This window comes from Lithobates pipiens, unplaced genomic scaffold (assembly GCF_037356315.1).
Source record: "Lithobates pipiens isolate NorthernLeopardFrog02 unplaced genomic scaffold, aLitPip1_a1.2 Scaffold_8, whole genome shotgun sequence".
In the NCBI taxonomy this organism is placed as follows: Eukaryota; Metazoa; Chordata; class Amphibia; order Anura; family Ranidae; genus Lithobates; species Lithobates pipiens.
In genome coordinates this window covers 549,795,031-549,817,668 of record NW_027507903.1, presented here as the reverse complement: position 1 = coordinate 549,817,668, position 22,638 = coordinate 549,795,031, and the positions used below count along the sequence as shown (strand labels likewise).

Here is a 22,638-nt window from a genome sequence, read left to right as displayed (position 1 = left end):
TGGGAGTTTTACTGTATTTTACAACATCTCTAAAGCCGAACTGCAGACACAAATTAATGTAGTTCTGTATTCATCAATAGATTTGAATGCAAACATTGTATATCCCTGAATTTGGCTTGAACCAGTCACTTTCAGTCCCTATACAGTAAAGCTGAGAATAAAAGAATAATAAGTTGGACAAAAAGTCAATCAGTTAATATAGTGACAGGGAACATGCTGACCACAGACAAAAGCAGAGACCGAGTATATCGCTGTTCTGTGTCCTCATCAGTTACAGACTGGAGGCAGGAACACCATACCCTGGTTTCTTAGGATGTAGGTTGAAAGATGCTGGGCATCACTGAACTCTGAGGACTGAGAACATCTAGTGGTGTGCAAACTTTCTGCAGGGAGCAGCTGCAGACTGAAGACTGAAGACAAGTACTGCAGGATACAGTGAGGTAAAAAAGTATTTGATCCCCTGCTGATTTTGTACATTTTCCCACTGACAAAGAAATAATCAGTCTGTAATTTTAATGGCAGGTTTGTTTTAACAGTGAGAGACAGAACAAAAATATCCAGAAAAAGCATTTAAAAAAAGTTATGAATTGATTTGCATTTTATCAAATCGCCAAGGTTTCTGGCTCCCAGATGTCTTCTATACAGGTAATGGGCCAAGATTAGGAGCACTCTCCTAAAGGGAATGCTCCTAATCTCAGCTTGTTATCGGTATAAAAGACACCTGTCCACAGAAGAAATCAGATTCCAATCTCTCCACCATGGGCCAAGACCAAAGAGCTGTCCAAGGATGTCAGAGACAAGATTGTAGACTTACAAAAGGCTGGAATGGGCTACAAGACCATCGCCAAGTGTTTTTTTTGTTATTCTGGCTCTCACTGTTAAAATAAACCTACCATTAGAATTAAAGACTGATTATTTCTTTGTTAGTGGGTAAATGTACAAAAATCGGCAGGGGATCAAATAATTTTCCTTCTTCTCTGCTTTACCTATTTCAGCTGATTGTAACGGGCAAAATCCACACACTGCAACAGGATACCAAATATTACTTCATTATTCCAAAAATGACAACACAGCACAGGATTCCAGAGATGTTAACGTGTTTCACACAACATAGTGCTTAATATTGACCAAGTACTATGTTGTGTACAACGCGTTAACATCCCTGGAATCCTGTGCTATGTTACTTGTCATTTTTGGAACAAAGTAATTTGGGGTATCCTGTTGCAGTGTGAAACTATCTTCTCCTATTTCCTTGGTCTATTGCGGTGGTGAGCCGAGCCAGAACCTGTCGGGAGTGCCCAGCTACGGGATTAGCCTCCTTTTCTCACCAGTGTTTTCTTCACATTGTATCCAGAACCCAGAAATGTCCAGGTAGACATGGCAGATACTATAATGTACTTGTTTAACAGGGACACTGGGCATGCTACACATGGTCAAAAATACTTCTTCAAAGTACACAGGGCGTGTGTAGAATGTCCGGTCCCTCTGTGGTGTCCCTTCTCCCCCACAATTCTCAACTCTTAAAATAAAGCTGGGAGTTGCCACATATGTAAAGCAGCTCTAGCAACTGCTGCTGTGAAAAATGTATGTCTGGCACAGTGTTTATCAATGCTGCTCAGACCAAAGAATAGAGGTACAAAGCAACATTGTTATTTTTGTATTTACTCTGTTTCATTCATCCACAGATAAAAAGGAAGAACTTAAATTTGCAGAGACTGTCAGTTAAGGCAACCTAATAAGTGTTAACTCAACTATAATTTTCTTGCTTTTTTTTATAATGATTAAACCATTAAGATAAGTGTTTTTCATTTTTGTTTTGTATGTTCAATGTCACAATTAAAATGTAAATAACCTTACAATGCTTTGTACCAGAATTATAACCAGTGTCATTTTAAAAAGGAAAAATGATAGAAAAAAAAGTACTTTTTAATTTATGGTAACACTAATCTTTCTAAACACAAATAATAAAAACAATTTTTCTAGGTTTTGTTACTTTTTTTTGTCTACGGACTACATTATTTTTTTAAGACATCATGAAAAGAAAGCATAATTAGTCCAAATGCAATATTTGTATTACTTTGTTATCTTATATTAATACAACCATTTTTTTTTTTGTTAAGAGTGGAAATTGATTATAACACATGGGATTCTATTGCTGTTTGTGTTCCCGCCCCCCAAAGATTTACCCTATTTGTCTTGTTTATCATTATCAAAGTAAATGTAAAAAAAAAAAAATCCCACATTTTGGATTATCCCTACAAAAGCAATTTAGCAGAAATCTACCAATGGGTATACTAGTTCGGATGACTTGGGGGGATTCCCTTAATTTGAAGGGATTTCCTCTCACTTCCTGTTTTGGCTATTGGGCAGGAAGCGAAGGTAAATCTCCCCCATGGGTCATAGACTGCAAAATAAATCTGACAGGGATTATAACCCTCTCTTACTCTATCCATAATAAAAAGAAAATGTTTTGCCTATAGTTCAATTTTAAGTAACGACAAAGCTATTGCTGAATAAACAGGGCCATAGCAGAAATGTAAAAATTTGGTCCATAGGGGGTATACACGTGTGAGTGATGAAGTGGTTAAACATTTTAGAACAGGTCAGGATAACATAAAAATTCAAAACTCAAAGGCATTTTATATATACTTGCTAACCCACCACATTTGCAACACCATGGCTTCTGCAAAAGGAAAGATCCTTTAAAAAGAGCTTTTTAAGACAAGTTTTTTCACTTGCTCAGTTATTAACTTTAATTGGAGGGCTGAGGAATATCTAAAGCCTGATATTTTATTGAAAACAGTTGCAATAAGAGGGAAGGTTTGTTAGGGAAGCTGCATTTAAAAAAAAAATAATAAATGAAAAGAAGAAATTCAGCTCTATAAGTATCCACAAGACCTCCAACATCCAGTCCATCTCATTATTGCTGAATCATCGAAAAGGTCTTCAACAAATTTGAAAAGAGCTTGATTTCTCTCATCTTTTATGAGGTATCCACAAGTCTCATAGAACAGAAAAATTACCAAGGATGAAATGACAGCCTAAACGTACTGTCAAATCTGTCCCAATAAACAGGACTTCCTACAAGATCAAAACAAATATTTAAGCAGGTGGGTAGCACTGTAAGGCAAGCCACACAAAACATCACAAAGTAACCTTTAACTGCCAGAGGAAGCTGTACAAGCTCCTTTTATATTTTTTGATTTCTGGGAGAAAAACAAAGTACCACAACTTACCAATGAGTTCTACAATGGGGTACTCTGAAAACTACAAGTACAGCAGGCGCCAACAACATACACCACAACATAGCATTCCTGTTATTCTTTAATCGCTAGGTTTTCAGAAACAAGTCCAAAAAGACCTTAACAGCAGGAACAAAACATAAAAAAAATTCTAAAATGAAGCAAACTCAAGCTAAGTCATAAAGCAGAAGTTTTTTTTGTTTTTAAAATGCTGACAGGCAGGCTTTTTAAAACTGAAAAGACTGTGCACAAGTTTCTTCTGTCATATATCCTTCTACCTGCTTGACAGCACTTTCTTCTGTAACTGTACACTGAGCTGGGTAAATGTACCAATGTGCAAATATGCTGTGCATACATTACAAGTTATTTCTGCTTCAGCTTGGGTATAACAATAAAACTAAATTCTTTAAAGGCTTTTTGTTTTTTCGTTTAAATGTGTGTGATGTGTGAGGACAAGGACTCTAAAACAACTACTACTCCCAACAGGCAAGTTTAAAGAAAGAAGAGCTTGTCACACAGCAGAATCGAAGGCTCATGGTGAAGGAATTCGCCAGACAGGAATGCCAACTTGTGGGCATACTTGCAGGGAGCTGGCACACGGATGGTCCCAGGCCAGTTCCAGTACATGTGGCATAATTTGAAAGTCAACCTGGGAATTAAAAAATAATAAAAAATTTACCTGACATACTAGGTTAAAAACAAAAAGTCGACAGTTATTTTTGTACATTTTTTTTTTTTACATATTTGTGTAAAAAAGCATCAGCAGACTTTATAAGGGCACCAGCACTGCATTGTGGGATGCCTAAATTGGGCCAGAGTTCAAACTTGCGGATGAAACAAAGGTCTACAATAAGCATTTCTCAGATTGAGGATCCTCAGGTACACAAAAGATGCCTTTCCAACTAATAAAAGGTACTTGCAGTCACTTTGCAGTGCAATCTTGCAAGAGCTGGTGTACATATTTTAAGTGATTCTGTCATGAGGTGGGGTCCCTGTCATTGCTGGTCCACTTTTAAAAGAGCTACACATGCCTGATTGTGTCTGGTGGAAACGTTTGAGTCATAAACCTGAAAAGGAGCTGTAATGAGTTACTTATCTCTGTATCTGTTCCAGGTTAGAAAGCAGTGAAGTCAAAGCATCAACATGTCCATGGACTCATATTCTCAGAGGATTGGTCAGCAAGGGAACCACACTATTTCCATGACACTTTAAGGCCCTTTTCATATGGGACAGACTCTGCTATGGGCGGTCAGATGGAAACACAACGCCTGTCTATTTACATCTGGCAGCCATCCGATCTGATAAATGGATGGGGAACAGATCCCTATCCATCTGATGCCATCAGGTGTCAACACATGCCGACTGGTCTGCTGGTGTGAAAGGGGCCTAATAGTGTGATAACTTCTGTTTAACCACTTCAGCTTCAGAAGATTTACCTCCTTTCCTGTCCAGGCCATTATTTGTGATACGGCACTGCGTTACTTTAACTGACAATTGCGCGGTCGTGCAACACTGTACCCAAATACATTTTTTGTCCCTTTTTCACAGAAATAGAGCTTTGTTTTGGTGATATTTGATCACCTCTGCGTTTTTACTTTTTTGCACTATAAACAAAAAATGACCACAGGGTAGTGTTTTTTTTTGGTTCAGGGATCCAAAGCTCGCTATGTTTGGGATGGTTGAGTGGGGAGGGTGGAATATTATATGAACTCTCTCCAATGTTTTTTGTTGCCCATGGATGTTTTTTTGCAATTTTGTTTTTTACGCATATTACTTATTTTATTGATCTGACTTTTCATTTTAATTTAGTCTCGCACGCTTATACCTATATATGTTATGGGTGGCACGACCTGCAATGATTTCCTTATGCTATGTATTCTTCCTGGAATAGTTATATACCGATTGACTAGATATGTCTAGGTTGGTAATGATAGTGTCATGGATTACTAAAAGTTTAAATTCACCCCAAAAGCGGTCTCTGGTCTTTTCTGTTTTGAAAAAATATAACCCTCATATCATTTTGCTTTTATGTCTATTATTGGGGTCTTATGTAAGGATACCCAACAACATACTGAGGAATTAAAAACAGCTATGTTAGCAGCAGAGTCTGCTTATGAGCTCCGTTTGTTGGACCTCACACAAAAACGTATGCTGCATAGTGCTCAAAAATAATTTGAGCATGGTAACGAGGCTTGATGCGTACTGGCATACTTGACTAGGCCAGAACCCTATATCTATTCCTTGCACCCTGACTGCACAGGGTTGGGTTGGTGACACTCCCAGGGATATTATGGAGACCTTTCTGGACTTTTACAAAGACCTCTGCACTACCAGAGCAAACTACTCTGAATCCCAATTAAATGATTACTTGGCACACATCTCTTTCTTCCCTGTCTGCTGATGAACGTGAGGAACCTCTTTTTATGGAAGAGATCGCCCTGGCCATTTCGCAGTTACAGGTATACAAGATAACGGGCATAGATGGATTCCCAATTTCAACATCTACTATGCCCATTCTTCTTCATACCTATAACAAGGCCTTAGAAATCTGAACTCTTCCCCTCACTATGCGGGAAGCTCTGATTATCCTATTATTAAAGCCTCGTAAAGATCCTCCTAAATGTGACTCATACCGCCTGATTTCTCATATCAATGTGGATGTTAAAAACCTAGCCAAAGTACTGGCCAACAATCTGAATACTGTTGTTGCGAAACTGGTCAGGAGCGATCAGGGAGGCTTTATGCCTGGTAGGCCCACAAGGATGAATATTTGCAGGCTGTTCCATAATTTACAATATCACCATGACTGTCCCCCTACTCGTGTCATTGTGTCCCTGAATACTTGCAAGGCCTTTGACAGTGTTGAATGGCCCTACCTATTTCAGCTACTGCAGTTAGATGGCTTCGTCCAACTGCATTATAGCATGGATAAGACTCACCTTTGGCCCGCATAGAAGTGAATTCTTATGTTATTTACACTTTCCCAATAACCAGGGGCACTAGGCAGGGGTGTCCGTTGTCACCCCTCCTATTCACTCTAGCTATGGTGCCTCTTGCTCTGCGTATCCTCGGTTCCCCTATAATTAAAGGTCTCCCTATTGACACCATAGACAAACTTGTTTCGCTATACGTGGACGACACCTTCATTTACTTGGCCGACACCCATGACGCCTTAAAAATTCTAACACCTTTGGTGATTACTCTGGCTTTTGGGTGAACTGGGACAAGTCTAACCTCTTTCCTTTGGCTCAAACTGATACATTTCTGGTTCACAAGGACTCCAGATTGCCAATTACATCTTCCTTTAGCTACCTAAGGTTTTTTTTTATAGTTCAACTACCTCTATCTTCCTATATTGCTAATAACCTGTGCCCCCTATTAACTCAGTTACAAACACAAACTAAGCAATGGATGGATTTACCCCTGGACCTTATGGGAAGGGCCAATACCCTTAAAATAATTAATCTACCTAAGCTACTACACATTTTAGCCAATTCCCCCTGCAAAATTTCCAAATCCCTTTTCAAGCGTATTGACACAATTTGCATGGCATTCATATGTAATGGCCGCCCCCCTAGGGTGGCACTTGAAACTAGAGGTCAACCGATATGGGTTTTTCTCTTTAGAAATCGGGGTGGCCGATATATGTTGCCGATCTTTGCGGCTGATATTTTTTTCCTTTATCTCAGAAAATCTAGGGTGGAGAGGTGGAGGTTATTGTTTAGGGTAGAGAGGTGGGGTGCAGCCTATCAGTGTCCATCAGTGCCGCCCCATTAGTGCCCATCAGTGTAGCCTGTCAGTGCCACATCAGTGCCCACCGCTGCAGCCTACTAGTATCCATTAGTGCCCACTAGTGCAACCTCATCAGTGCCCACCAGTGGAGCCTGTGTCTATAAGTGCCCACCAGTTCACCCTGTCAATGCCACCTCAGTGCCCACCAGTGCAGCCCATCAATGCCCACCAGTGCAACCCCATCAGTGCAACCCCATCAGTGCCCACCAGTGCAACCCCATCAGTCCCACGTCATCAGTGTCCACCAGTACAGCCTAATAATGTCATTCACTGCCACGTCATCAGTGGCCCCCTGTGGAGCGCTCCCGCCCTTGTCTGGCCAAAGACAGCTCCATTAACCCCCCGCCTCCAGACTACAAACCCCAGAATGCAGCGCGGCTGGTAACAGCCAATCAGCGGCTGCTGCTGACAATTTCCTCCACTGGAAAAAAAAAAAAAAGTCAGCAGAGGCCGTGATAGCAGCCGTTTAGAATGGATGGTGGGTGGTCGGGGGGGGGGGGGGGGAGGATTTCCATCCAGCACGCCCCCTGCCTCACCCTTTTTTTAAATAATCAGCCAGTGCCAATTTCTTTAAAAAGGCAAAATATCGTCCAACCTCTACTTGTAACACTACCGCTACCAACACATCTGGAAGGTTTGGCGTTTCCGGACTTTTACTTGAACTATCCGGCATCCCAACTGGTCCATATTCATGACTGGCTACACCCAGTTGCAGCGAATGCTTGCACCACTACAGAGAGAGCTATTGCTTCCTCCTCAGAAACCCTTCATAATATATCGAGGCCGTGTTCCGGCTCGTCTGGGCATATCACTAATATGTACCTCTCTTTCCTTATTTCATTCAGTCGTCACGAAAATTTCTAAAGTTTCGTGGTCAACTTCCCCCAATAACCCCTTGTGGTTCAATCCTAACCTGCAGGAAATGTACTCCCTGTCTGACCCACAGCGCTGGTATTGCAAAGAGGTTAAATATCTATGTCACTTATACACAGGGGTTTAAGTCCTTTTATCAAATGTGCACAGACTTTGACCTACCACGTACTTACCTGTTTTTCAATCACCAACTACAACATGCTGTTCGTGCCCAGTTTGGCTCTGTGGACAGTCATTTTAGGTTGCCTCCACTGGAGAAAACTACATCCAGATTTCATTACACCTATTTCCACATATTATGCCACTCCCACTACCGACTAACTTCAAGCTGCGCAGACTAACTGGATTTCGCTGGACATTCATTTTACAGAAACTGACTAATCTGAATTTAGCAACACATAAAAGTCCTCAGTTATATCTTCTAGGGACTGTATTATACATATTAAGATATTTCACCATTCCCACCTTACCCATGCCAGGCTGTATAGAATGGGGCTGCCCTCCTCTGATGAATGTTTAAGGATATTTTAGGATGTGGTCAAATTGCAGACTTCCTACACTGTTTCTGGACCTGTCTAGTGGTTTAAGACTTCTAGGTGGATATAGGTTCCTTTATTTCTTCTGAATTAGGTCTCCCAAACATCTTACACCCCAAGAATTGCCTCCTGGGCATCTTTGGTGATCTGCCAATACCCTCTCATGCTAAGAGACTACACCGCGTCTTGTACTTTTATGCAAAGAAGTCTATTTTATTATCGTGGAAAGGACCGCAGTCTCCATTGAGACCCCTCTGGTTGAAATGAATGATTCTCTACCCAATATAAGTACGTATGCTATATTATTCATTGGTTGTGCCAAATACCCTATTGATTTCAATTACTACTTCACATATTCAAAATGTTATTTATACGATTTCTTGTAACTACACGTTTAATAACTATATGAGATGTGCATAATGATATTTGTTTATTATTATTTACTGTTTATTATCTGTATGAGTATATTCACTGTCAATGCACTGCACTGGGTAACCAAAGCTCTTTTTTTTGTATGTTAGTTTATCTTTAACCACTTGCTTACTGGGCACTTAAACCCCCCCTCCTTTCCAGACCAATTTTCAGCTTTCAGCGCTGTCGCATTTTGAATGACAAATGCGTGGTCATACAACACTGTACCCAAATTAAATTTTTATAATTTTTACCAAATTGAAAAAAAAAATTCTGTATTTTGTTATAAAATTTTGCAAACAGGTAATTTTTCTCCTTCATTGATGAACGCTGATGAGGCTGCACTCAAGGGCACCGATAGGACGGCACGGAGAAGTGGCAGTGATGGTCACTGATAGGTGGCAGTGATAGGTTACACTGATTGGCACCACTGGTGGGCATTGATAGGTAGCACTGGTGGACACTGGCAGAGGGTACTGATTGGCACAGAGGAGGCAGATGTGCCTCCTTTCTCTTCGGGACCAATGTCCCTTGAACATAAACTGGTGAAAAAACGATTACCGAGCTTTTGTTTACACACATGATCAGCTGTCATTGGCTGACAGCTGATCATGTGGTAAGGGGTCGGGATCGGCCTCTTACTCAGATTGGTGATCACCCAAGTCTCACAGTGTGCGACCTGCAGGTGGCACGCAAATGGGAGGACATCCTATGGAGGCCTACCAGGTCCGTGCTGTAGCCGTCATTCAGCCATAGGGCAGACATCAAGTGGTTAAACTGAAAAATATCTTAAAAAAAAAAAAAAGAAGAAGATATATCTCGGTAGAAAAGGAGCAGTGGACCTGATCTAGGGTAATAATCATTAGCACTAACTTTTTACAACGCAAAAATTTGACTTTTTTCTGGAGCGGAACTTTAAAATAACGCACTAATCTTAGTGTTTGGCATCTAATATATGTATAAGAAAAGTCTGTTGCCTGCTAATAGAGGATGGGCTTTTTGTTAAGGCTCTTACCTTTGTAAATGGTCAGGGTTGAGGTTTGCAGTATTCAACACGCATATATAGTGAGTGGGAACGCCACAACCCTGCCTGACATGATGAGAGAGCAAGTAGAAGTCCACCCTATGAGAGACAAGAGAGAACAGTAAGGTGATATTCCATAGCTAAGCTACAGTATCTAACATAAACATAGCTAAAAAGTAGAATAAAGGAGAGATGCTGACCAATCCCGACTGGTGACAGTGTGGTCCATGATGGTGCCTGGGGTAGGCGTGACAAATTCTCCAGAACTGGAGCAGTACATGTTGGTGCTAATCCTCTTCTGCACTACAATCACAGCCATACGGGGGGAATAATTGTCAAAAGCACTGAAACAGGTCTGTAGCTGAGGAATCTCGTAACTCTGAACCGTGTTCAACTGTCCATCAGATACCCCATCCCGATATACCACTATCTTCTCTGGCAGAACATGATTTACCTGGATGATCAGTGGGGGAGACAGCCTTTAGCTTCATATAACACAATCACAAAATGTACAAATGAATATTACATTAAAGACTAATTCTATGTAAACTTATGTTAACACACAAGAATCTTAGCAAATGTGGCAATTCAAAAACGTTACCACACTAGTAAAGAGTCAATCTGACCCCAAGTTTTATTTAAAGCACAATTATGCTTTTGAACACCTGTTAACCAAAGGTTCCCGCTTACCCTGCTGAGAAGCCATGTTTATTCCAATCCTTACTACTGGTGCTGATCCCTGGTTTCTGATGTTGCAGCCATTTCCAATGGTGAAGTACCATGGACTTACGGAGAGACCGGTTTCTCTAGACAAGTCTGTAGTACAGTGTCAAACAAAGCTCAGCAGGACCAAGAGAGCAATTTTTAAGACTGGTTCACACTACAATGTGCGTGCTCCTGTTCAGTGTGGTTATGACAGCTCCATCATTTGAATGGGCTGCAAAACGCACTGGAATGTGGGAAAAACATGATTTTTTTTCTACTTACCGTATATACTCGAGTATAGGCCGACCCGAATATAAGCCGAGGCCCCCAATTTACCCCCAAAAAACTGGAAAACTTATTGACTCGTGTATAAGCCGAGGGTGAGACATGGCTGTCCATCCCTGTGTGTCCGTCCATCCCTGTGTGTGTGTCCGTCCATCCATCCCTGTGTGTGTGTGTCCATCCATCCATCCCTGTGTGTGTGTCCGTCCATCCATCCCTGTGTGTGTATCCATCCATCCATGTGTGTGTGTGTGTGTGTGTGTGTATTCATCCATCCATCCATCCCTGTGTGTGTGTGTGTGTGTGTATCCATCCATCCGTGTGTGTGTGTGTGTGTGTGTGTGTGTGTGTGTGTGTGTGTGTGTGTGTGTGTGTGTGTGTGTCCGTGCAGCCTTGTGTGTGTGTCCAGCCTACCTGTGTCCCAAGCCTCCGTCCCGAGCCGCCGTCGTCCCGAGCCTCCTCTGTCCCGTGCCTCCTCCGTCCCGTGCCTCCTCCGTCCCGTGTCGTGCCGATGGATCGCCGCTCTTCTCGGCGGCCATTCTACAATTCAAAAGCCGCGCCTCCGTCCTCCGCCTGTGATAGGCGGAACACTCAATTTCCCAGCAGCCTGTGTTCCGCCTATCACGGACATCCTCTCATACTCGTCCGTAGTATGAGAATGAACGGATGTCCGTGATAGGCGGAACACTGACTGCTGGGAAATTCAGTGTTCCGCCTATCACAGGCGGAGGCGGAGAAGGAGGCGCGGCTTTTGAATTTTAATGTCCGCCGTCTGTCTGCTCGATACGCTGATCGAGCAGTCAGACAGCGGTGACTCGAGTATAAGCCGAGGGGGCACTTTCAGCCTCAAAAAAGAGGCTGAAAATCTCGGCTTATACTCGAGTATATACGGTATTTCCTTCTTTGAGTTAAAGGACACAACCTGAGACTATTTTTGATCATAGTGTTATGATGCCATTGGGCAAAAAACACAACATAAAACAAAAAAAAAACGCCTGTGAACACTCCTAAATGGTAGTCAAACCTCCCATCTGTGACAGGCAGCTCAGTCACAAAGCAGTATAAATGAAACAAGGTAAAGGGGTGCTGTGTCCTTCAATGGACTCAGGAGAAAGGGATTTTACAGTGAGTAGTAAAAAAAAAAAAAAAAATGCTTACTCTTGCGTTTATTAAAGGACATGGCCCAGAATTATTTTTGACCCTAGGGACGTTCCAAAGCAGTGCCTCATCAAGGAGTAGGCAACAGGAGAAAAAAAAAAACTTCAAGCTGGCACTTGCAAAACCTTGCAGTCAAAATGCACATCCAAGGATGCCCAAACATCAACTTTGTAAAATTTAGTAATAATATGAACAAACAGCCAAGTAGCCACCTTGCAAATTTGAGACAGATGCCTGTCTCAAAAACCAAGAGGCACTAATTGCCATGGTGCAGTGCACTGTGATGGGAAAAGGAAGAACCCGACTCTTACTTGCTTAAACCTGGACCACATTCTGTCTATTCTGCAAAATAGTGGCAAAGGGAGTCCAACCTACAGAAGGAAGCAGCAGCAGACAGATACACACGTATCCAACCACCTTGGAGTGTGATGGGTGCAGACACAGGAATGGAAGGATAATGTTCTCATTCAGGTGGAAATCAGACACCACCTTTGTGAGGAAGGAGGGATGCATACAGAGGACTACTTTATTCCTGTGTAAGACTAAATTTAGAGAATTATAAGACAAGGCCGGAAGCTTCGACACTCAACGAGCTGAGGTGATGCTAACCAAAGAGGAAACCTTTTAGGAGAGTGCCACCAAGGGAAGATCCATAATATTCTGAAAAGCAGGCTTCTGTTAAGTAGAAAATAATCTCATGTCGGCAATGGAGATCACAATGGAAGAGCCACACGCCTTACCCCTTGAATGACAGTACAAGAATCAAGGTGGGCATGGCCAAAGAGCATTGAAAGAAAACAGCAACAACGGAAAACTGGCCTTTTTTTAATGCCTTGTTGAAAATAGGCCAAAACCCTAGACACTGCAGATGGAAACCTGCAGCTTTGCATCATGAAATGTAAGCCATGCAAGCCAGTGATGGTAAAGCAGGGTGAAAGATCAGTGTTTGGGATAGGAGATCTTCAAGCAGAGGCACCAGGGGGCATCCATGACCAGTTGCACCACATGGGAGTACCAGGTTTACTGAGGCCAATCTGGAACCACCAGAAAGAGAGTAATCCCCTCGGCCTCTATCCTTCACAACAGATGTGGGAGAAGCTTGAGTAGTTGGAAGCCATACATTAGTTGGTAATGGCTGCACAGCACCACCAGAGCGTTTTTACAATCTCCATGGGATTCCTCTTTCTAGCTACAAATCTTGACACCTTCTTGTTTAGATAGGATACCAGGAGATCCAACATCTGGGGTGCCAATGTAATAAGATCTTGTGAAAAATGTCCGAGTGCACAGACCAGTCTCCTTGGTCCAGAATTTGATGGCTGAGGTAATCTCCCTGACAGTTTTTCCCACCTGGGATGTAAACAGCGGAGAGAGCCGAAACATGAAGTTCTGCCAACCAAAGAACGTGTGTGGCTTCCAGCACCGCCACCAAGCTTCTCATTTTGCCTTGGTGAGCGACAGAAGACACCCCTGTGGCTTTGTCTGGCTGGCTCCTGACTTGTCATCCACAAGATGAAGGCAAAGTTAACTCGCATAGCTCCAGGACATTGATGGGCAGCCAAACTTCCTCCATTGTCCAATGGCCCTAGGCTGAAATCGGTCCCATCACCCCTCCCCAGCAGTCTGGCTGGTTTCCGTTGTGGACAACAGTCAATTGAAGAGGGAGAAAGGACTTCCAAGCCAGAAGAGAAGATGACTGAAGTCACTAGAGGAGGGAGGACTTGACCAATTAACCCACGCAGATCTGTCTATCTAAGGAGGCTTGTTCCATTTGCATAAGATTTTCTTCAAAAATATCTGCATGTGGAACTGAGCACATGGTAACACTTTAAAGGTGGAGACCATGAGACTCGGGACATGTGTGCAGAATTGCAGAGAAGACCATCGGCGAGATAGCAGCAACTGAACAGCCGTCCATAAATTGCAAAGTTTGTCAAGAGGAAGAAAGACCCTGCCTCACACCAAGTCCAAAATCATGCCCATGCATTCCAATTGCCTGGTCCAAACCAGAGCGGACTTCTTGAAGTTCCGACTCAGGCCGAACTCCTGCAGCATGCGATTAGTGATCGCTATGTTGTCCAACAGGAACGAGCGACATCCTGCCCCAAGGAGGAGATCGTCCATGTAAACAATAGTAATCTCCGTTGTCTCAGTAATGACAGGACTGGAGCCATCACCTTGGTGAACACCCAAGGGGCAAGAGGCTAAACCGAAGGGGTAAGCGTCAAATTGGTAATGATCATCCCCTACCGCAATGCGCAGAAAACACTGGTGCCTGCCACAGATAGAAATGTGTAAATGTGTGTCCTTGATGTCTATGGAGGCCATGAAATCCCCAGGATGAAAAAAGGCCACCACAGAGCAGACTGATTCCAGCTTGAACATTTGGCCCCCTCCTTCTCTGGAATGTAAACGGACTGGAGTAAAATCTTTTTGGAGAAGAGACCGAGGCTATCACCCCCTAAAGAAGCAGGTTCTGCACAGCCGTGTAAAGAGCCTGTAACCAAGACAGGGAGAGAGAGAGATCGGAAGAAATTTTTTTTTGTAACCTGACATGATCAGTTCTCTGAACCAGCTGTCGGAAAGCAGATTAATCTATTGGCTTGTGAACCAACCAAGAGAACCCACTTTTCTCCACCCTGGTGTAAACAGGTGGGGCTAATATTCATGCTGTAGAAGGTTTGTCTGTGGGCTTAGTGGACTTGTGTGGCCTTAAGAAAAATGTGTATATACTGCGCTGTGTAAAAACAACTACTTTGCAACTTAGCAGCCAACACTGCTGTAGACAAAAGCATAAAAAAAAAAAAAAGTGTAGCGCTATATTGCAATACATAAATACAAATATATGTGAAACAAATGTATATAGAGTGCTAATTATCAACCATGTGTGATTAGTGAGTCCACCAAGGAAACAGCAACAAGAAAAGTTCAATATTAGTATTCTGGTGACTATTCCATGAACACTCTCCAAAGTGTGAATTCAATTGCAGTCCAAGTGAAAACGTATTCCAATAGACAAGTGTAGAAATCCAGCTATTAAGTGAGACCATTAGGGATAGAGAGAACACCACCACCACCATAATTATGGAGGAGGCTTACCGGATGATGTTGACTTAGCGGGGCTTACGCCTCTCAAGTCACTATAGGCTTATGAGGTTAAACCAACCCAGTAAGGATAGCAGGTCCTCTGTCTCATCTCCGGTATCAGACCGTCAGACCATCAATGGCAAGTGATTACTAGTTACCAGAAACATCAAACAGAAGGCGGAAACTTGGTATCATACACAAAGACCATGCAAATAAAAAAACTAGCATAGCGTGATACCTTTAAAAGGAAACATTTAATATAAAAAATTGAACACGCAACCTTTCAGTAGAACATGATCAGCATATATACATATAGAAAGCGATATCTGCAAGGAAGTCTACCCGACGTCTTTCGACTACAAAGTCGTCATCTAGGGTGTGGACACCCCCAGCAGCATAGTTTTTAAAGGAATGGTGACCCCAATTTTCACATGATGCCGAAATGCTTCCGCCTGATGTCACTTCCTGTCACAATCCCGGAAGTGGATAACGTAATATACTCAGTGTCAAATGTCAAAATAATAATCTATACCTTATGCCCCAAGTTCATAAAAAATTTAAAATTTAAATTCCCGTGAAGTATCGGCAAGAGATCGGCCGCCGTTGTACTAATTGCAAGACCATTGTCAACCCCATTTAGTAGAAATTCAAGAATCTACACAATGTCCTCTAAGGTTTGGTTTGCCGAACGACACCAAAAGTTGTAAACTCTCCAAACTTTAGCATAGATATCTCTAGTCACCTTCTTTCTACTGGCGAGTAAAGTGGACATTAGAGGATCTGACAAACCTTTATTCTTCAACAGCTGCTCCTCAGATACCAAGGCGGTAAGACTTAGTCTGGCTATGTCCGGATGATACACTGGGCCTTGAAGTAGCAAGTCCTGCCTGAGGAGAAGCTGCCAGAATGCTTTGATCGACATTTGAAGGATGGAGGAAAACCAAGCCCTCTTTGGCCAGAACGGAGTGAACAAGATTACTGCCACCTTTTCCTTTTGTATGCTCTGCAATACCAGAAGAATTAGCTGAAAAGGGGGAAGGCATAGCCCAAGAGAAAGTTCCAGGGATGTGCAAGGGCATCTATCCCTATTGATCTGCTGTCTTGGTGCAGGGAGAAGAACTGAGGGAGCTGAGCATTTTCCTTTGATGCAAACAAATCCACCTGTGGGCACCCCCACATCTGGGTGATTAACATGAATATTTCTGGATTCAGGCTCCACTCTGCTTCCTGAATTTTTTTGTCTGCTCAAAAAGTCTGCTACTCTGTTTAGCGTACCCTTGGGATGCACTGCTGACAGGGAGAGTAAATATTTTTCTGCCCACTCCAGGATCTCTGATGAAAGTAATAGACGAGTCACGCTCCCTGCTTGTTTAGGTATGCCTCGTGGTGGCATTGTCTAAAAGTATCTGCACATGGGACCCCTGGAGGCTTGGAGAGAAGGCAGCGAAAGGCTAGAGCGACTGCTTTTAACTCCCTCCAGTTTGATGACCTTCCTGCTTCAGCCTGGGACCAGACTCCCTGTGCTAGGTTTTGCCCCAGTGGGCTCCCCATCCCCAACTGCTGGCGTCTGTCGTGACCCTTATTTCTGTCGGGAAGGACCAGAGTAAGCCCTTTGACAGAACTATCTGACTTCTCCATCTCCAAAGAGTCCTCTTAACTTTGGTGGGAAGTCTTACCCTCTAGACTGTGATCCCAAACTCCTAAGAGAAAACTCTGAAGGGGCGTGAAATGGAGCCTTGTCCATTGGATGGCTGGCATAGTTGAGGTCAAGGTTCCCAGGACTGACATAATCCTTCTGATTGATATGTTCACAAAACAGCCCACAGCCACCAGATGACCCCTGGCCTTATCCAGGTCTACCTGCAACCTTTCTCTGGAAGGGGCAATAAATAGGAGGTCGTCAAGATAAGGGACGACCGCTATTCCCTGCAGCCGGAGAGGAGCTAGGGCTTCCGCCATAATCTTGGTAAATATTCGAGGGGCCTCCCCAAATCTAATGCCAGTCTGAGGTACTTTTGAGACTAAGCGGCTATAGGAACATGTAGGTACGCATCTCTTAAATCTATGAATGGCATGAAGCAAGATTTCTTACCATAAAGAATCCATACAGAATCGTCTGTATAGGACTGATCTGTTTAATGGTTTTAAATTGGGTATTAGGCGAAAACTTCCAGACGGTTTTCTTATTAGAAAAATATGGGAATAGAAACCATGGTAACGTTCCTCTAGAGACACTTGTACTACAACACCCTGATGCATCAGATCCCCCAACAGGATACTCATGGCTAGGGCTTTTGCTGTGTCCTTTGGCAGGACTGTTCTACAGTATCTCTCTGGAGGAAGGTCTGACAGTTCTATTTTGTATCCCTGGGCCAGCACGTCCAAAATAAAAGGTTTTGTCATGTTTGCCCAAAAAGGAAGGAATTTTCTGAAGCCTTTCTCCCACAGGCAAAACCAAGTCATTGTGTTTTATTGGCTGGCATAGGAGGATTGAAAAGGACATTCCCTCTGCCTTAACCTGTTTGCGCCGGCCAATTCCTTCTTCTTTCTTGCGGCTTGTTATCCTGTTCCTGTGGTCGAAAAAAAAAAGTTTAAACCAGCTGTTTCTTCTTTTTTTATAGGAAAGGATTTCTGTCTGTCTATCAGCTGTTCTATCTAAAACAGACTCTAGATCAGGACCGAATAGGAGATTTAACGAAAAATGAATTCCACACAATTTATGTGTGGAATTCTGTCCCATTTTGTGAGATTTGTCCCATTTTGTCAAAATCTTCTTCTGGTGTGGAACTGGGCATAAGGTACTGCCTTGAAGGAGGCTACCATGAGACCCAGGACTCGCATGCAAAAGCGGAGCGACGACCACTTGCGGTTCATAAGCAGTTTTACCGCAGATCTGAGAGTCTGCAGTTTGTCTGAAGGGAGAAAAACTCTTGCTTCCATGGAGTCCAGCAGCAAGCCTAGGTACTCCAGACCCTCGGTCGGTACAATCACCAACTTCTTTAGGTTCAACAGTCACCCAAAATTCTTGCAGGGTGATTGCCACATCCTCCTCTGAGGCGGAAGATGGCCTCAGGAGGAGATCGTCTAGGTATCCCACGATCGCGACCCACGTTGCCGCAGCAACACCAAAACTGGAGCCAATACCTTGGGCTGATGCCAGACCAAAAGGAAGAGCCACAAACTGGTAGTGGGCTTCCCCCACTGAAAACCGCAGAAACTTTTGATGCCGAAGGCATATGGGTATGTGCAGGTAAGCATCCTGGATGTCCAAGGACGCCAGGGAGTCCCCTTGATGGAGTGCAGGGACTACTGAGCGAACTGATTCCATTCTGAACCTCTGCACTTTTACAAAGTGATCGAGGGCTTTTAAGTCCAAGATTGGATGTACCTCTTCCTTCTTGGGAACCATATTTGAGTAGAATCCCTGGAAACCTTCTGATTCCGGAACTGGTACAACCACCCTGCGACTCAGCAGGTCCCTTACTGCTCCCAAGAGGGCCTCCTGGCGAGGCGGAGATACGGGTTTGCTGGAAGGGAAGAATCTGTTTGGCGGCCAAGAGAGAAACTCTATCTTGTAGCCTGAGGAAATCAGATCGCAGACCTATTGGTTGGATAACAGAGGACCACCGGGCTGCAAACTCCCGAAGGCGACCCCCCACCTGAGACATGGGTGGGGGCAAACCTTCATGCGGTAGCACTTTTATTCGCAGGCTTGTTAGGCTTGCGGTTCCAGGGACGTTTCTGACTGTCCGTGGGCGTCCTGTCAGGCTGGGGACGTTTCATCGAAGCTGCAGGTGGGGACGAAAAAGCCATTTGTGAGCAGAAAAAGCGGGCCCTTGACTACGGCGTGGCTCCTTAGCTTTCCTGGCCTGTGGGAGAAGTGTACTCTTACCATCAGTGGCATTTTTTATAATGTCATCCAACAAGGCTCTATAGAGCCGGTCAGCAAGGAAAGGAAGGTCCGTCAGGGCTGTTTTGGATGCCTGGTCAGCAGACCAGCATTTTAGCCAAATCAGGCACCTCAGCAACACCGCTGACACTGAAGCCCTGGATAACAGAGGGAGAGTATCCAGGGCCGCATCACAGATATACTTAAGGCTTTGCACTAGTTGGTCTGCTAGTTCCACGCAGACAGGGGAGGCCTGTTGCTCTCCCAATTTGCGGTGTAAAAGTTTTGCCCGCTCAGTCAGTGTCTGCGACACCAGTGCGCATGCCAGTACAGGTCGCACGGCTGACCCCACAACCGTAAACAAGGAACGAGCCACCGCCTCGGCCTTCCTGTCTGTGGGATCCTTGAATGCAGGAGTCCCCTCAACCGGAACCATTCCTTGTAAATGAACTTGTCAATATAAGTCAGACACAGGAATACCTTAGGTGAACGTGCTGGCTTGTGGGACCCAAAAGGGACCGGTACATCAGCAGATGGATCCGCTGGCTCCTGAATCTTCTGGGTATCATGCACAGCTGTGATAAGTGCTCCAACAAGTGCTTTGTCACGCACGGACCCGGACCCATCCTCACTGTCCGAACGGTCCTGGTCAGCGTTATCTGACAAGACAGAGCAGGGGTCACCAGCCTCAGCAGAACCCGAGCATGCATCAGAGCTCTCCCCAGAGTAAGGGGGGTGCTTGGGTGGGCAGGGGCCGCTTTTTAGCACCTTTCTTTCCACGCACCGCCTCTATCTTGGCAACGAACGAATTAAGGACCGCCGTTAGGGTGTCCATGGGGACGGTGCAGTCCGCAGGTGACCCGGTTGCAATTGCCTGGATTTCGGGGTAAGAAACACCAGTTTCTGAAGTCATGCTGACCCTACCCTGTCTGCCACCCGAAGGGGACTTAGGACAGTGACAGTCCCACCCTCCTGGCTGCCGCTGACTGAGGGGTTCTAACCCGCCGGACTCACTGCCCTGAGGAGTTCTGCACTGTTTTACAGCAGTGCCTGTAGATCCCTAGCGCTCCCAGATGCAGAGGGACCAAAGCTGTGTTGGTGGCAGTCTGTCAGCATGATCGGTGAACGATCGCTGAGTAATCTGAAAGATGTGTCCAGATTACACAGAACGCTTCCCAGCGCTCTGTGATGACAAAACAGGAAGCTGAGGGCACAGGAGCTGCAGCTAGAGCACAAAAAACGTGGTCCAGCTTCAAGAAAATGGCCACCAGTGTTCTGAATAGGGACTCACCGGGAAAATGGCCGCCTGAAGCCCAGAAGCATGCTGTCCCTTGCCCACACTGAAAATGGCCGCCAGCCAGCGCGATGAGAGGCAGAAAGAAAAACATGTGGCAGACACAGCGCTGCCAAAACACAGGGGCAAACCTCACAGGCACCCTCCGGGATTAAAGCACACAGGACCCAGGCACCCCAGCACAGCCAGAACCCAGGGCACACACACACTGCTCAGTACATGTACAGCCCCCCTGTAGGAGAGAAGAGAGGGGGGTGAGGGGGCCCCCGAATCGACCTCCCAGTGAATGCCCAGCTGCTCAACCCTGCCGAGACAGGGAGAGCTGTACTTACCAGTCCTGAAGAGCTGGGAGACATTCCATTGTAGCCAACTCCTGATCAGTACAGGGAAGTCTATTGGCCCGGCATACTGTGACGCAGACATCAGTAGCCTGGTCATATGTATGCCCCGGAGCATAAAGGCTCACCGACCACCTCTGGAGCGGAGGTATGTCATGGCCTCCCGAGCCGTAGCTGCCACCTGCACACGGACTGGGGAGACTACAAGGATAAGTGAACCAGCCTGTCACCCAGCGGCTGTTGATAGAAGATCACAGGACCATTCATCTTGCGCAAAAAGCCAAGCTTCTGCATAAAAAAAAAAAAAAAATTAAAAAAACCACGGACCTATGGGCCCGCAGGGTTCCTAGACAAAAAAAACTGAGGCTGCTAGAGCAGACTGTGGGGATTGTAGCCTAGGAACCGCCCCCTGGGCAGAACTAAAAGTTCTGAAGTGTTGTATTACAACTTGCATAGTAATGTCCAGTGACAGGCCTAACAACCATTTTGTTACAGAGAGGAGCTGTGTTGGTCGGTGACTATAAGAGAAATAAGGACAGGGAGAGAAGAGAGGAACCCCCTAATAGACCTCCCAAGGAATGCCCAGCTGCTAAATCCCGCCGAGGCAGGAAGAGCTGTACTTTCCTTCTGGACGAGCTGGGGACATCCCATCACAGACCCACACCTGAGAAGTATGGGGTAGCTTCTGGCCACGCCACACTGTTACCAAGACAGCGGTAGTCCGGTCATGTGTGCCCCGGAGCGTTTTGCGCTCACCAGCCACCCCTGGAGCCCGAGGGGCATGTCGTGGCTGACCCAGCACGTAGCTAGGGTCTGCACATGCTTGATGGCCAGGCTGGGGAGACAAGGATCTAGATTATCAAGCCTGTCACCCAGCCAGCTGTTGATAGAAGATCACAGGATCTTAAAATCTTGCACAAAAGGCAAAATCTATAAAAAAATCCCCAGGACCGATTGTCCCAGCAGGGAGCCTAGGTTCTTCTTCACTAGGCAGAAAAAAGCTGAGCTGCAGGAAGCAGGCTGTGGGGTTATTACCAGAGAGTCCGCCCCCTGGGGGGAACTGTAAAGTTATGTTTTTTCACATGAATTACATGTTCTGCCTAGTCCTCTCCTGAAGGTGGCGCAATAACCCTACGGTCAAGCTTACTGGAGCTGTGTCAGTCAATGAACGAAAGATAAAATTGTGTTTTTTATTTTCCTTGCATGCTCTCCTCAGATCTACAGCGACTGCACTCCCAAGTGCACAGTGCATTTGCCTTTAGTAAATAATCACCATAGTCATATTTAAAAGAGTATTTAGGGGCTTAAAAAATGCATCATCGGTGTGTTCAGGAGACAAGCTTTTGGGCACATAAACTGCTGAACGAGCCTAAATGCTAGGCGCATTTGGTACTTGAATGTTCGTTCATTCCAATGACCAGAATAAATATTCTGGTCAACGGAATCAATACGCCTAAAAGCGTGTGCAAAACACAGCTTTAGGTGCATTTTTTTAACCAGTTTTCTTTCTGCTAGAATTCTGTCATTTCTAAAACTGTTTATACAAATACGTGTGGGGATAATTCTGTAATTACAAACAGTGAGTGTTCTATAACAGATAAAAATACACTGATTTAGAGGCAACGTAAAGCTACCTTAAATTAGTCGCTGGCAGAATCACCTTTAAATATACAACTAAATACTTCCCAAATGTTGTAAAAAAAAAAAAAAAAAAAATAGTGTCTCACAAGCAACAGTCTCCCCACCTCATGGTACTTTTGCAGTGCTGCAACCAGGCACAGTTTTAAGCCATCTACAATCTCCTGATGTGGAAGTTGGAAGACTACACGGGAGTACCACTGCGTCAGGCAACTGGAAATAAAGGGTGAAGAGTACAGGCTTATACATTAAGTCGCACCTTGGATGTCTACAATTAACAGCTGTCATATACCCACTCTCCCCTATGTATGAAAAGAAAAGGCAGGAGCTATAAACACCAAACTCCTCATAATATTTACAATCAGAAAT

At 44.4% G+C, this 22,638-nt stretch overlaps 1 protein-coding gene across 2 annotated transcripts in view; it reads right to left on the bottom strand.

Moving 5' to 3' along the window:
* Positions 1-3,415: 3,415 nt before the first annotated feature.
* The window catches only part of PIWIL2 (piwi like RNA-mediated gene silencing 2), a 666,930-nt gene continuing 647,707 nt past the window's right edge, over positions 3,416-22,638 (bottom strand). For both annotated transcript variants that reach the window (XM_077469839.1, XM_077469840.1), the window contains 4 exons: positions 22,377-22,482; positions 10,079-10,332; positions 9,870-9,977; positions 3,416-3,891 (listed from right to left, as the gene is read on the bottom strand). In XM_077469839.1, the coding sequence (XP_077325965.1) occupies positions 3,735-3,891; positions 9,870-9,977; positions 10,079-10,332; positions 22,377-22,482 (625 nt within the window). In that variant the 3' untranslated portion in view covers positions 3,416-3,734. The remainder of the gene's footprint in view (positions 3,892-9,869; positions 9,978-10,078; positions 10,333-22,376; positions 22,483-22,638) is intronic.